We start from the raw sequence: 15,666 nt of genomic DNA on the forward strand, positions 1-15,666 counted from the left end.
ATTTGAGAATGACCCCTTTGTCAGAGACACTTGCTATAAAAATTTCCCCCCATTTGTTGTTTCCCTTCTAATCTCAGTTCTGTTGGTTTTGTTTGTACAAAACCTTTTTAATTTAATGTAAATCAAAATTATCCGTTTTTTTTCATAATGTTCTCTATGTCTTATTTGGTCCTAAATTCTTTCCTTATCCATAAGTCTAAAAGGTAAACGTTTCCATGTTCCCCTAATGTGTTTATGGTGCCACTTTATTTTTAGATTAAGTATCCATTTTGATTTTATCTTGTTATATGGTGTGAAATGTTTCTTCCTCTAATTCTAAACCCTCTGCAGTCTGACTTCCAACTACATCATGTAATAGAACCTGCTCTTTTCAGTGATCAAAGTACTTTTATTTTTATTTTATTTTTAAAATTGTATTTAATGAGATGATTCAGAATAATTTTCCATGGTTACAAGACTCATGTTTCTTCCCTCCTCTCCCCCTCCCCTCTCCCATATATGATGCACAATTCCACTATCAAAGTACTTTTAACTGACCAATCTAATGGCCTTTTCTCAATCCTCAGCCTTCTCGACCTCTCTGCAGCCTTCGATTCCTTTGATGACCCTCTCCTCTCGGATGTCTAGTTTTTTTATTTTTTATTTTCAACTTCTCCTCACTTGTATCGCATCTGTTGTCAGGTCTCATCATTTTTACCTTCACAACATATCCTGAATATGCCCTCCCCCTTCTCTCTTCATCACTTCTCACTTGGACCATTGCAGTAACTTTATGAGTGGTCTCATTACCTCCCACTCTCCCACTCCAATCCAGCCTTCATTCAGCTATTTTCTTTCTTTTTTCTTTTTTTTTAAACCCTTACCTTCCATCTTGGAGTCAATACTGTGTATTGGCTCCAAGGCAGAAGAGTGATAAGGGCTAGGCAATGGGGGTCAAGTGACTTGCCCAGGGTCACACAGCTGGGAAGTGTCTGAGGCCAGATTTGAACCCAGGACCTTCCATCTCTAGGGCTGGTTCTCAATCCACTGAGCTACCCAGCTGCCCCCGAGCTATTTTCTTAATGGGCAAGTTTGACAATCCCAGCCCTCTACTCAGTAAACTCCAGTGGGAAAGAATCAAATTGTTTGATACACATACTTTCCAAAACTTGCCTCCTTCCTACCTTTCCATTCTTCTCTAAAAAATAAAAAACAAAAACAAAAAAAATCTCTTACCTTTTGTCGTAGAATCTACACTAAATATTGGTTCTAAGGAAGAAGAGCAGCTTCTTCCTTAGGGAAGGTAACCTGAGGGCTAGGTAGTTGGGCTTAATAGGTGACTTGGCTAGGGTCACATAGTTAGGAAGTAGCTGAGGCTAGATTTGAATCCAGGTCCTCCCATCTCTAGGTCCGGTGCACTGTCCATTGTGCCACCTACCTGCTCTAATTTCCATTCTTCTCCCTCCTTTCTCCTATTCTATGATTCACTTAGTTGTTTTTCACACATGACAATACATCACCTATGGTACTCTATGCCTTTGCAAGGATATGGCTGCTCTCCAAGTCTGGAATGCTCTCCCTCCTCCTTTCCTCCTTTTAGCTTTCCTAGCTGCCTTCAAGGCTTTCTCAGTTTCTTACCACTCCCACCCCTGTATTACCCTCTTCCTTCCAATATTGAATTTTTAAAAATTGGATTTAATAATTTTAAAAGATGAGATAAAAAATTAAAATAAAAAAGGTATTTAATTAATTAAATTCTAATTTTCCCATGATTCCATGATTCATGTTCTTTCCCTCCCCACTCCCATAGCTGACACACAATTCCATTGGGTTTTACATATATCATTGTTCAAAATCTATTTCCATATTATTAATATTTGCAATAGAGTGATCATTTAAAGTTAACATTCCCTAGATTGGATTTTTACAAGCTCTTACTTTCTGTCTTAGTAACAACTCTAAGACAGAAGGGCAAGGGCTAAGCAAATGAGATTAAGTGACGTATACATCTTTCAGGATTGTCCCAGATCATTGCATTGAGTATCATTTTTAAGAGAGAAGAGTAGCAAGAGCCGGGCAATTAGGTTAAGTGACTTACACAGCTAGGAAGTGTCTGAGGCCAGATTTGAACTCAGGATCTCCCCATCTCCAGGCCTGATTCTATTCACTGTGGCCACTTAGCTGCCCCTTTCCATTGACTTTGTATATATCTTATGTGTATCTAGTTATTTATTCCTCTATTAAGATATGAGCTCCTTTAGGATGGGGGTTCTATTTTCTTTGAATCCCTAGTTCTTAGCATGGTTCCTGGAACCTAGTAAGAGCTTAATAAATGCTTATGGACTTGCTGGCTCCAACCCTTTCTCCCTCTTCTCTCTGAATAGCAACTGACTAACCATATCCGGGACACTCTGCCTGGACTTCGGAACAAGCTGCAGAGTCAGCTGCTGTCTATTGAGAAGGAGGTGGAAGAGTACAAGAACTTCCGTCCTGATGACCCCTCCCGCAAGACCAAGGCTCTCTTGCAGTGAGTAGCCCCTCTGCCTCCCCTAGCTTCTCCTCTCGCCCACCTCTGAGCCTGGCCCCCGCCCCGCAGGCCCAGTCTCCTCTTCCTGGTTTACTGGACGCCCAGCCTCATCTGCAGCCCCATCCTTCCGTCCTCCTTCACTGTGGTTGGCTGCTCTGGCGCTCACCCAGCATCAGGGTTTTGCCGTGGCCCTCTATGTTGCCCCTTTCATTCTTTTCCCATTTTTCCCTTCCAGGATGGTCCAGCAGTTTGCTGTAGACTTTGAGAAACGAATTGAAGGTTCAGGAGACCAGATTGACACCTATGAACTGTCTGGAGGGGCCCGAATCAATCGCATCTTCCATGAGCGTTTCCCCTTTGAGCTGGTCAAAGTAAGTTCACCCCCTTCCATCTTTGACCTTGATTCAGCTTCACCTGGCCTGGGATTTCAGTCTTAGAAAACAGCTCGTAGAATGTTAGACCTGGAAGAGAAGGAGCAGGGAGGTGGCACAGTGAGTAGAGCACCAGGCCAGAAGACAGGAGTTCCTGGGTTCAAATCTGGTCTCAGACACTTCCTAACTGTGTGGCCCTGGGTAAGTCACTTAACCCCAATTGCCTGCCCTTGTCACTCTTCTGCCTTAACAATGATGCTCAGTGCAATGATCTGGGACAATCCTGAAGGTCTTATGATGGGGAATGCTGTCCACCTCCTGAGAAAGAGCTGTGTAGCTTTGGTTTTATTTGGGTTTTGTATGAGCAGCTCGTACAACAATGTCCAATATGGAAGTATGTTTTGTGTGACAATAAAAACAAATAAATAAATGATTCTAAGACAGAAGGTAAGGATTAAAAACAACAACAACTGGAAGAGACTTGGGAAGTCATCTAATCTAACTCCTTGAATTTCCCCAGGAAAAGAGTAGGTCTAGAGGCAGAAAGAGATATGCCAAAGATCTCACAGATGGCAGATCTAGGACGTAAGCCTCCGTCTCCTAACTTTCAATCCAGTGCTTTTTCCATTAAAGCACACCAGCTCTCTAGCGCTCAATTCCCACTCTCAGCAAAGTATTGGGTTAGGCGCTCCGCTTAAACAAAAGAGCGTTTTTATTAGTGTAATTAAGAGGAAAAAATTTCACACCCACATAAAATAGTAAGTGAACCCATAGGGCAGCATGTAATGAGTTCCAAATGGGTGGAATTAGGAATTCAAAGGAATAAGAGAATATGACAGGCTGTGATAATCAAGGAATACGTCACAGAAGAGGAGGGTCTTCAGCTGGGTCTTAAGGGAGCAGCTGTTGTTGTTCATACATTTTAGCTGTATCCAACTGACTCTTTGTGACCCTATTTGGGGTTTTCTTGGAAAATATACTGGAATGGTTTGCCATTTCCTTCTCCAAATCATTTTATAGCTAAGGAAATTGAGGCAAATAGGGTTAAGTGACTTACTCAGGGTCACACAGCTAGTAAGTGTCAGAGGCTATATTTGAACTTAGGAAGAGGAGTCTTCCTTGACCCCAGGCCTGGCACTTTATCCACTGTGCCATTTAGCTGTCCCAAAGGGACCAACGGAACTTTGCTAAATGGAGAGAGAGAAAAGAGTGCAGTCCTGCCACCAGGGCAGCATTGGGTATAGCTGGAGTCAGAGAGCCTGGGACTCTCGTCCTGCTTCTACTAATTACTCTCTGGGTGATTTGGGGCCACTTTTGTTTTCTTCTTATTAAAGAATTTAAAAATTAAAAATATTTATTTATTATTAAAAGCAATGGATTGAACTAGATGGCCTCTAAGGCCCTTCTAACTCTAAGTCTCTGAATCTTTAATTCTCTGTGCCTGGAATTTCAGTCCTAGGGGCCTGGATGCCCAGGTTGCCAATGGGGTAGTCATCCTGGTGGTTTGACTATGTTCCATGGCCAAGCAAAGGAACCACCCTTTATTTTTCCAATCTGATATGGGGAGGTGGGTCTGAAAAGCCCTCTGACAGGCTCTCCATTCATTCCTCCCCTTTGTACAGATGGAGTTTGATGAAAAGGAGCTGAGGCGGGAGATCAGCTACGCCATCAAGAACATTCATGGCATCAGGCACGTAGGGGGACATGGGTGGGCACTTAGGGGATTCGGGAACCTAAAGGATATTGCTTCCTTTGGCTTCTGGGAGGATGCTGGGGGAGGTTCCAGGCACCCTGGAACATTTTGGGCCTGGTGAGTCCACTTTGGGCAGTTAGGAATTGTGAAGGAAACGATACCACCAACAGACATCCCTTTTTTTTCCTGGTAGAATGGGAGTTAGGATCCCTTTCAGCTTCAGTAATTTAGTTCTTGCCTTGGGGACTTAGTCACACCAAGAGCCCTGGCTTAATAGATTCAGCTCCTAGAACCTTCTATATTGTTTAGTGGCCTTTAGAGTATAGAACATCTAACCAGAAGTGACTTATAGACCCTCTAGGATAAGTACTTCATTTTATAGATGGGGAAACTGAGGCCCAGAATAGAAAGTGAATGACTCAAGTTCACGTGGCCAGACAGTAACAGAATCAGGATCAGACCCCGCAGGCCAGTGTATTCCTACCATATTTTGCTCCTTCTTTCCCAGTTCTCTCCAGACCCAACCTGCAGGAAATGAGATAGGAGATGTCAAGGGTGGAAGAATATAAATTCATCTTTCGCCCCTCACCCTTAACTTTTCTTCTTCCCTCCCTGCCCCATCCTATCCCCTCCCTAACACCTTCCTCTCAACTGGCAAGAGAAAGGAAAGGGCCTATGGAGCTGGGAGAGTGGGTTGTACAACCTCAATGGGGGGCTGCTCATGGGTAGCCAGATGGGCTGGGCAGGCCCCCCCCCCAGATGTGGGGCTACTGGGTGGTTTCTAGAAGCTCAGGTTGTCTTTAGCCCTTCCTCTTATTTCTTTGTAAGTAGTGCTGGCTTCCCTAGGCCACTGGGGTAGTTCTTTGAAGGAATTTCACCCAGACTGTAGTTGGGCCAAATCAAACATCTGCCCAAAAGAAAGGTTCACTGTTTGTTTCTCTCCCCCCCCCCCCCAGGCCCCAGGCACCTGATAGTATGGGATCAGAACCCAAGCTCAGGCCTCAAAGCAAGGTTTTAGAATGCCCCAGTCACTGAGTGGAGCTTCTGGGATCCCCTATGTCATTCTGAGGTCAGTAGGGAGCAGAGGAAGGTAGAGAAGTCATCATTGCTGCTGCTCTCCCTTATTTCCTCCCCTGGGGAAAACGCTGGGTATCCCCAGAGGACTGAAGTTATGGCCTTTAGTCTACTCATTTCTGCTTCCAGAGCCAGGACTCATCGTTTCCCCCTCTTCGGCCTCTAGCCCTGAGATATGCTGGGTACCTGCTCCCAAGAGCTGATTGTTAAATTTTCAGTGTGAGCATTCACACCTCAAATCAGCAAAGGGTACAGATCAGGACTTGACATTGTTTACATGCTGCAACCCCACCCCACAATCTGTTGTTCAGCATTCTCTACTATAACCTTTCCTCTGTGGGGGAATCTGAGAAAGGGGTGCATTCCTGTTTTCCTTAAGGGTAATATTTCTTTAGGAACCAACATCTACTCTGTCTCCTGTCTTATGAAGGAAATCCCTTCATAAAACCCAAACCTCATTTGACAGTTGAGGAAAAGAGGTCCCAAGAGAGGATGTAAGATAACCGTCATTTACATACAATTCAGTGTTTGCCCTGCACTTTCTTTATAACAACCCTCTAAGGCAGACTCCCATATTTTCTAAGATAACGAAACCGAAGCTTTGAAGAGTCAGGTGACTTTATTTAGAGTGAGACAAAATTCAAAATCAAGTCTTTTGACTCGCAAGTCCAGCACCATTTTCCACAGTAATTTCTTCTCACTATTGACCAGCAAATTAGTAGCAAAGCCGGAACTCAGCTCTGTTTTTGGCAGTTTGTTTTAATCTTTTCAAAACTCCCAGTTTTTCTCCTCAATCTTGCCTCTCCTAAAGTACCAAACTTCTCTTAGGTCAAGTTAGGCTAGTCAATGGGGACAAATGATTATTTACATGATCTAAATATAAAATCTGAGGAAATAGCAGTCACAAAAGTTAGGATGTCAGAACTGAAACCTTAGGACAGAGAATGTCAGTTGCAAGGAACCTTGGGACAGACAATGACAGAGCTGGAAGGAGCTAGAAGGGACCATGAGGAAGAGACTGTCAGAGCTGGAAGGGATCTTGGGGAAGAGAATAATATCAGAGCTGGAAGGAGCTAGAAGGGACCATGAGGAAGAGAATGTCAGAGCTGGAAGGGATCTTGGGGAAGAGAATGACAGAGCTGGAAGGATCTAGAAGGGACCATGAGGAAGAGAATGTCAGAGCTGGAAGGGATCTTGGGAAAGAGAATGACAGAGCTGGAAGGAGCTAGAAGGGACCATGAGGAAGAGAATGTCAGAGCTGGAAGGAGCTAGAAGGGACCATGAGGAAGAGAATGACAGATCTGGAAGGATCTAGAAGGGACCATGAGGAAGAGAATGTCAGAGCTGGAAGGGATCTTGGGGAAGAGAATAATATCAGAGCTGGAAGGAGCTAGAAGGGACCATGAGGAAGAGAATGTCAGAGCTGGAAGGGATCTTGGGGAAGAGAATAATATCAGAGCTGGAAGGAGCTAGAAGGGACCATGAGGAAGAGAATGTCAGAACTGGAAGGGATCTTGGGGAAAAGAATGTCAGATCAGAAAGGGATCTTGGGGAAGAGAATGTCAGAGCTGGAAGGAGCTAGAAGGGATCATGAGGAAGAGAATGACAGAGCTGGAAGAGACCTTGGGGAAGAGAATGACAGAGCTGGAAGGAGCTAGAAGGGACCATGAGGAAGAGAATGTCAGAGCTGGAAGGGATCTTGGGGAAGAGAATAATATCAGAGCTGGAAGGAGCTAGAAGGGACCATGAGGAAGAGAATGTCAGAGCTGGAAGGGATCTTGGGGAAGAGAATAATATCAGAGCTGGAAGGAGCTAGAAGGGACCATGAGGAAGAGAATGTCAGAACTGGAAGGGATCTTGGGGAAAAGAATGTCAGATCAGAAAGGGATCTTGGGGAAGAGAATGTCAGAGCTGGAAGGAGCTAGAAGAGACCATGAGGAAGAGAATGTCAGAGCTGGAAGGAATCTTGGGGAAGAGAATAATATCAGAGCTGGAAGGAGCTAGAAGGGACCATGAGGAAGAGAATGTCAGAACTGGAAGGGATCTTGGGGAAAAGAATGTCAGATCAGAAAGGGATCTTGGGGAAGAGAATGTCAGAGCTGGAAGGAGCTAGAAGGGACCATGAGGAAGAGACTGTCAGAGCTGGAAGGGATCTTGGGGAAGAGAATGACAGAGCTGGAAGGAGCTAGAAGGGACCATGAGGAAGAGAATGTCAGAGCTGGAAGGGATCTTGGGGAAGAGAATGTTAGAGCAGGAAGGGACCTTGATACAGAGAATGTCAGAGCTGGAAGAGACCTTGGGGAAAAGAATGACAGAGCTGGAAGGAACTAGAAGGGACCATGAGGAAGAGAATGTCAGAGTTGGAAGGAGCTAGAAGGGACCATGAGGAAGAGAATGTCAGAGCTGGAAGGGATCTTGGGGAAGAGAATGACAGAGCTGGAAGGATCTAGAAGGGACCATGAGGAAGAGAATGTCAGAGCTGGAAGGGATCTTGGGGAAGAGAATGTCAGATCAGGGAAGGATCTTGGGGAAGAGAGACAGACCTGGAAGGAGCTAGAAGGGACCATGAGGAAGAGAATGTCAAAGCTGGAAGGAATCTTGGGGAAGAGAATGACAGAGCTGGAAGGATCTAGAAGGGACCATGAGGAAGAGAATGACAGAGCTGGAAGGGAACTTGGGGAAGAGAATGACAGAGCTGGAAGGAGCCAGAAGGGACCATGAGGAAGAGAATGTCAGAGCTGGAAGGGATCTTGGGGAAGAGAATTACAGAGCTAGAAGGAGCTAGAAGGGATCTTGGGACAGAGAATGTCAGAGCTGGAAAAAATTTTAGGACAGAAAATGTCATAATTGAAAAAGATCTAAGGCAGAGAAAGAGCTAGAAGGAGCTAGAAGGGATCTTGGGACAGAGAATGTCAGAGCTGGAAAAAATTTTAGGACAGAAAATGTCATAATTGAAAAAGATCTAAGGCAGAGAAAGACAGAGCTGAAAGGAACCAGAAGGGACATTGGGACAGAGAATGTCAGAGCTGGAAGGGACCTTAGAAGTTCCCTCATTGGTCAAGAGGGTGGAAGGGTTCTGCTGAGGGAAAGTATTCAGTGGGGGGAAATCAGCCCCTTTCCCCTCTAGTGGGACCCTGTTTGTAATGCTGTCCCCTTCTCCCTACCCTATCTGCCCCTGGGCTTTTAGAACGGGGCTGTTCACCCCCGATATGGCTTTTGAAACCATCGTGAAAAAGCAGGTGAAGAAGATCCGAGAGCCCTGTCTGAAATGTGTGGACATGGTCATTTCGGAGTTAATCAATACCGTTAGACAGTGCACCAAGAAGGTAACCAGGCCGCAGCATGGTGCCAGCCTCCCTCTTACCCGCCTGTATCCCCCTTCATCCTGCACTGCAGTCAGATGCCCACCTTCACTCCCACACCACCCTCACCCTTTTCGGTAGCATGTTCAGACCCCTCTGGGGTATGTGTGTGGGTGGGACAGCAGGGTTGGTTGGGGAGCACAGACAGACAGCCATGGACTATCCAACCAGAACTCAACTGGGCACCAGACAGGGATAGGGCCAGACCCAGGATCCACTCACAGAAGAGAAGGGACAGTGCTTTCTGAGAGGTTCTCTGCTTTTTGTGTTCAGGAATTCTTTGTGAAACTGAAGGGCATGGGGGAGGGTTAAGTTCTTTGTCAGGGAATGGGCAGGTTTTCTGGTAGCGACCTCTAATGGAATGAAGCTAGCAGTTGGGCTTCCAAGATACCTGCACACCAGAGCCTTTCCTTTGTTCTTCAGTCATTCCCCTAAACTTGGGGAAGAGATCCTTGGGCTGTCAATGGGCACTAGCATTTGGCAGCTGAATCCTCTCTAAGTGCCCAGGAGATGGGGGCATCTTTGAAGCGGAGAAGGGGACAACAGGGCACTAGACTCTGGAGGGGGCCTAAATTTCATATTTGTGAGCTTTTCTATAGAGAAACAATTCTAGTGTGCATACACAGATCTGACAGGCTGGAGGTTTTAGGATAAGCTTCCAAAAGAAGGGGCAGAAATCTGTGGACTGCCAAGTACCTCCAAACCCCCATTGTTCTTCCTTCTCACCTCTAAACAGCATTCAGACCCTCCTGCCTTGTGGTCCTTTGCTTCTCTCTTTCCTTTCCATTCCTATCCTCTCTCCTTCCCCACCTTTCTCTGTTTTTCCTCCTCCATCTCTTCCCAATTTTTTTCTCAGCTGAGGATCCCAAGACCTGCAGGGAGGTTGGGATGGTCCCGTGGGAAGAATAGGGAGCAGGAGACAGGAGAAAAGGACTTGGGAGACGAGGGTAAGACCGGTTGGAGCTAGGTGTGAACCCTGGGCAGAGCCAGCTGGAGCCCAGGCAGACCCAGGGGGCAGCAGAGAACAGGCTGGTGTTTAAATAGGAAAAATGAGATGAAGGAGGTGAAGAGTTTCGCAGGTGTGGCCCCAGCTCCATGGAGGCCCTATCTGGTCTTACTGTGCCAGTGGTGTGGGTGGCATGGTGCCAGTGGCTGCCCAGGACAGGTGGGTGCACTCCCGAAGGGGTCTCGCTCCTTCAGCCCAGTGGCCTACCCTGCTGCCCAGCGCAGTGCCCACAAAGCCCCCTGGTACTTGGCCGCACCTGGGGGGTGGGGTGGGAAGGATGAGTCTCATTTCTTACCTTTGCCTTGTGTCTCTCTCTCTCTCTCCCCCCTCTCTGTGTCTGTGTCTCTCTCTCATCCTCTGTGGCTCTCCCTCTCCCCTAACCTCCCGGCCTCCCTGCTTGGTTCTGTCTCTCCTCTTTTTCTTCCTCCTGGGCCTGCTGGCTGGGCTCCTCCCCGGGTGCAGGACGGGTCTCTTCACACCTGATCTTGCTTTTGAAGCCATAGTGAAAAAGCAGGTGCAGAAGTTGAAGGAGCCCACTCTCAAGTGTGTGGACATGGTAGTCAGTGAGCTCACAGCCACCATCAGAAAGTGTAGCGCAAAGGTAAAGATGGCGGCCCGATGCCAGGCCTCACGTGCTCATGCCCCCATCCCTTCACGGGGCTCTCACGGGGCCGTCTCCTGCCCCCACTGCTCCCACTCACCTCCTCCCACACGAGGGGCTCCTCTTCCCACTTGGCCTGGCTGAAGAGCACCCTTGCCCACACTCAAGCCCAATGGCACCGTGGGGCCCATGCCTACCGGCACCTGTCTGCCCTCACCTCCATGCACTTCCCCGCTGCTTCTAGTGACCCCTGCCCAGTAGGTCCTGGCGCAGAAACAGAGAGAACAGGAGCTGGGTTGGTGAATGCCCTCACCTGCTCTCAAGTGAAGAATTTCTTTCTGTCTTCCTCGTCTTCTTTTTTGCCCCTCATCTCTCTGTAAGTGGGTGGGATCGGGGGTGGGATCCACGCGAAGGGGAGCCTTGAACTGGGTAGGACACTTGGTGGTAAGAAGCACAGGGGCTCTGGGTCACGGTTTTGGAGCCCCAAACTCTTCATCCCTGGGGATGTTCCTTTCTTCTGGTGTCACCCCTCCCTCATCCTGCCGGCCCCCAAAATGGGACCTGGGCCACAAGGGACCAGGAGAGGGAGCCACACACCACTCCAAAGGGACTGGCCAGGACAGCGGGCCCAGGTTTCAAAAGGAAATCCAAGATTGTTGCTAGATTCCCGAGTCAAGGGCAGGCCCTTGCTAATGATGAATGTGTCCATACCTTGGGAAAATATCCTTTGAATCATTAAGTTCTTGGGCGAAGGTGGCCATATTTTAAAAGCCCCTGAATTAGTCTTATTTTGCAGCTTCCCCCACCTTCTGTGCCCTTGGCACAGCCCCAGATCTATGTCCCAGCAGGAAAACCCCAGCCTTCCCTAGTCCTGGGGAAGCAGATGGGAGAGGAATTGGTTTGCGTAGCCTGCCACTGGTGTGCTCTCTTTCTCTCTCTTTCTGTCCTGTCTTCTCTTCATTCTCAGCCTGTTCCCTCTCTGAACTCCTGCCTGCTTCTCCTCAACCTCCACCCTCAGCTTGGCCCTTCTCTTTCTTTGGCCTCTGCCTGGGCAGGGCAGCTCTGATCCTCCCAATCCCTCACATGGAGAGAAGATTTGGGAGGCAAAGATGAGGGAATCTTAGAGGGGGCTGGGAGGTGGGAGGAACCAGGGCTGTGACCCAGCAGAAGAAGGTGGCATGGTGAATCTGGGGGCATAGGCAGGAACTGGGGAGAGATGGAGGATTCATTGGTCAAGAAGAGTGAGCCAGCCCTGCTTTCCTCAGTTTTTCACCCGTTAGCTAACCCTCACAGTATTGCACTGGCTCAGTGACAACCCCAGTTCCAAATGAGAAGTGATGGTCAATCTAAGTGGGATTAGCTTTGAGAGCCCCCCACATTCTGCAGGACCTTCTCCCCCTTGGAGGGGTGGGTACAACATGCTAGAGAACCTGGGTCAGTGGCCTGCTCACTTTAAGGGACAAAGTCACGTGTTTATTCTCATTTGGGAGGTTGCCTAGGCTTTGGGTCAGTGTGCCCAGAGGAGAGAAACCTCCTAGGAATCATGGAGGCCTAGAAGCTTCCTTCCATCCCTGCCCCACTGGTCTCTTTAGCATTTGACCTGGGAACCCTTTGCTCTTGGTAGACCCCAGGGATCTCTAAAAACTAGATTTCTCTTTAGAGTAGCTGCATGCCCCATTTCCTTTGTGGAGAGGACAAAATATGAGGGCTTACGGGTCTAGAACAGAGTATACCCTTTTCTCAAAGGGCAGAGAGGGTGGCCTCTGGTAGGAGAGCCTGTGAGATCTGTCTTGGTCCTGCCTATAGGTGCCATCTGACTACCCTTGTGGGAAGTGCTCAGGGACTCAGGGCATTTAGAATAGGGCCTTGGGAAGAAAGCAGAGGCAGTGTCAGGCAGGGCATGATAGAGTTTGTGGAGAGGGCTGACACTTGAGCCATGTCCCCATGGGGGTACTGCCCATGCTGCTGGCACCCCACTTGCGCATGTCCTATTCCTCCCACCCCCTAGGCTTTGGGTCTTCCTCTATACCCTTGCATGCCCCAGGCCTCCACCTATTGCATGTCATGTTGTGCCCGTGATTGACAGTTACCTCTGTCCTGTGCCCATGGCCCTGGCTTCTCATATCTCTTGGCCTCGGCTGCCATCTTGGATTGGAATCAGAGTGGTTCCCAGTTTGATTCTTTTTTCCCCCAATGCTTTCTCAACCCCTGACCCACCCTTGGCTTTAGTCTCTGGTCTGTATGTTTTCCCTCGGGGACCCCCAAAGGACACAGGTAGTACTGAAGCTACTGAGGGCTTTGCAAGCTATCAGTTTCCATTCTCTCTCACAGATTCCCTCAGTCTAAGATGGAAATTCTTATGATAGCCACTTCTAAGCCACCAAGGACAATGCTGATTTCTGAAGTGTTTGTCTCCATGAGTTTTGTAAACCACCCCTCCATTCCCCTCTCCTAAAACATCTTGAGGGGCATCTATGATGAGGGGACAGGAGCTGAACCAGAAGGAACCTGGCGTTTCACTTTGCGCTTGGGATATGGCCTTGGAAGGAAACATCTTCTTTATTCTTCCAACTCGGAGCCATTTAGCTATATCCCTAACCCCCAGAGTATACTTGGGGCCTAGCCCCACAGGCAAAGAGTCACCTAAATGCATTCTGCCTCAGGCCTGTCTCCCATGCCAAGCAGGCCTCCCAGGGGGCATAGGGAACTCCACATCCATGTTCCCCTTGTGTACGTGGCTCTCTTCCCTGTCCCCAGCTCCAGCAGTACCCCCACTTGCGAGAAGAAATGGAACGCATCGTCACCACTCATATTCGTGAGAGAGAGGGGAAGACTAAGGACCAGGTAAGGCCCTTTTGAGCATCCCCTTCTTCCCCAGCTTCTAGTCTTCTCCCTTCTTTCCACTGTTTTAATCTCTTTTGCATGAAATCTTTTTCTATTCCAGCTTCTTCTGTCATTGTCTTCTACTATTCCCTTTCTACCTTTCCATCCCAATCCATTTTTCCAAAATCTTTTCTTCTGCCTCTTTCCATTCTTTCCTTCCCATTAGTCCATTTCTCCACCTTTCCCTCCATCTCTCTATCCTTCCTTTTATCCATCCATCCATCCCTATTTCCTTTATTTACCCTCTGATTTTCATGATTTCTCTCAGGTCATGCTTCTTATTGACATTGAATTGGCCTATATGAACACTAACCATGAAGACTTCATCGGCTTTGCTAAGTAAGTGTTCCCCGCCTTCTGTGGGAGTTACTTGCCCTTCCACTTTTCCCTGGGCCTCTACCAACAAACATTTAGAAATGACTATGATGTGCCAGGCACTGGGCTAGTGCTACATAAAAAAAGGGCACAACCCCTGCCCTCAAGGAGCTTACATTGTATGGACGTACCTGGGAGTTGGGGAGCCCCATTAGAATCAAAGATGCATTCAGCTTAAATCCTTTGGCCCATAACATAAGAGAAGGGCATCTGAAGGCAGGTGATGGCTTTTAACTGTGAAGAGAAGTCAAGAACTCTACTCCTCAGGCTTAAGGGAACTCTTCTTTCTTTCCAACAGTGCCCAACAGAGGAGCAGCCAGATGAATAAGAAAAAGGCAGCAGGGAATCAGGTAAGTGGCACCCATTTGTCTGCCAGGGGACAGGGTCTGACTTGGGTGGCTCCATCCCTAGAGCCTGGCATCCTCAGATACTCAGAGGGTATTGGAAATTTGGGACCAGAAGTTTCCCGACTGGCAGGTACCCTACCCCAGAGTTGGGCCCTGGCCTCTCAAACATTGTCGTAGGGACTTCCTGCTTTTTAATGGGCCAATTACCAAGTGTAGTCACACTGAGCAATCACAGCCCTAGGAAGCTAGATTGTAGACAGCCAAAGGGTCCAGGGCCTCCCTTGATCCAGGATACAACTAATAGGGCCCCTTGCTAAGGCAAATCAGTCCCGGGGAGATCTTTAGGGTCTGGGAGCATGCCTGGTGGCAGCCAGTAATGTGCCCTCTGACTGGGCAGCTCTCAGTAATGGTCTTTCCTCTCTCCCCGATGCTCCATGGCGGTTGCTATGGTTACTTCTTTTCAGGACGAGATTTTGGTGAGTATCAGGACTGTCACTGTTTGGGGTTGGGAGTGGGGCATGTTGGGGTCTTGTTGTATGAGGGAACTCCATTCATGGGGAAGAAGAGCAAAGAGACAGCATAGTTACTGTGTGATACGGGCCTATGCTACACTAGGGATGTTACATGCCTGTTTTCCTCTTGTGCTAGTTGTGATGGAGAAGGTTCAAGAGCAGTCATGCACACATGATTTTCATCAGTCATATAACATCTTTACTGAATGCTTCATGTGTTCCTAGGTTTATGCTAGGCACTGAGAAGGATGGTAAAAATGTATAGAAAAGGGTCCCGGCCTTTAATAGGAATAAATGGGTCATATCTTTAAGGTTTTCAAAACATTTTGCATCCATGAACGCTTTTGGAACTTACATACTTTTGGAGGCTGGAAGGACAAGGTGTATATAGATGAAAAGATAGATACCAGATTAATGCAAGAGGTGCCTCCAGGCTCTGTGTTGGGCCAGTGCCCAACTGAGAGGGTTGCAGGAAGTGCTGCCATGTTAGAAGGAAGAAGAGGTCATCAGGCCACCTGTCTTTGTTGAGGTGGTGAAGTTGGAGCTAGGTTTCAAAGGATGGGTCTACTTCAGCTAGAGAGGAACTGATTGGCCACAGAGGAGAGAGGTGTGATGAGATGTGTGTAGTGGGGAGCCCAAGTTGGTTTCATGTAGGGATAGCTGGAGAGACATGGGACTATCATGTTGTGGAAGGCCCTAAAATGAGGAGTCTGTGACTTCTTTCTCATGCCAACAAATCATTTTGGCATACAATTCATGTGATCCTCAGGGGAGAGGGTTTGATTCCCAGGAGGCCCCAAGGCAAGGACTAGTACCAAATACATATGAGGAAACTGAATCCCAGACTTCTCCCAATCCATATGACTAGTGAGTGGCAGAGCTAAAGATATCAATCCTATCCTGTCTCTCAAGCTTTCTGTGGTTGAACCCTTCCTA

The 15,666-nt window shown here is 47.7% G+C and overlaps 1 protein-coding gene across 15 annotated transcripts in view; it reads left to right on the forward strand.

The window, feature by feature from the left end:
* The window catches only part of DNM1 (dynamin 1), a 69,312-nt gene that overhangs the window by 34,691 nt on the left and 18,955 nt on the right, over positions 1-15,666 (forward strand). For 8 of the 15 annotated variants that reach the window (XR_008915337.1, XR_008915335.1, XR_008915336.1 and 5 more), the window contains exons 7-14: positions 2,364-2,506; positions 2,742-2,877; positions 4,500-4,567; positions 8,832-8,970; positions 13,371-13,457; positions 13,765-13,835; positions 14,170-14,221; positions 14,683-14,694. Coding sequence is in view for 12 of the 15 variants with exons in the window: in XM_056812503.1 (XP_056668481.1) it covers positions 2,364-2,506; positions 2,742-2,877; positions 4,500-4,567; positions 8,832-8,970; positions 13,371-13,457; positions 13,765-13,835; positions 14,170-14,221; positions 14,683-14,694 (708 nt within the window). In the remaining 3 variants the exon portion in view is untranslated. Of the gene's footprint in view, positions 1-2,363; positions 2,507-2,741; positions 2,878-4,499; positions 4,568-8,831; positions 8,971-10,474; positions 10,614-13,370; positions 13,458-13,764; positions 13,836-14,169; positions 14,222-14,682; positions 14,695-15,666 lie in introns of all 15 variants that reach the window. The other 7 variants (XM_056812512.1, XM_056812504.1, XM_056812506.1 and 4 more) reach the window with 3 other exon arrangements.

Source organism: Monodelphis domestica, chromosome 1 (assembly GCF_027887165.1).
Source record: "Monodelphis domestica isolate mMonDom1 chromosome 1, mMonDom1.pri, whole genome shotgun sequence".
In the NCBI taxonomy this organism is placed as follows: domain Eukaryota; kingdom Metazoa; phylum Chordata; class Mammalia; order Didelphimorphia; family Didelphidae; genus Monodelphis; species Monodelphis domestica.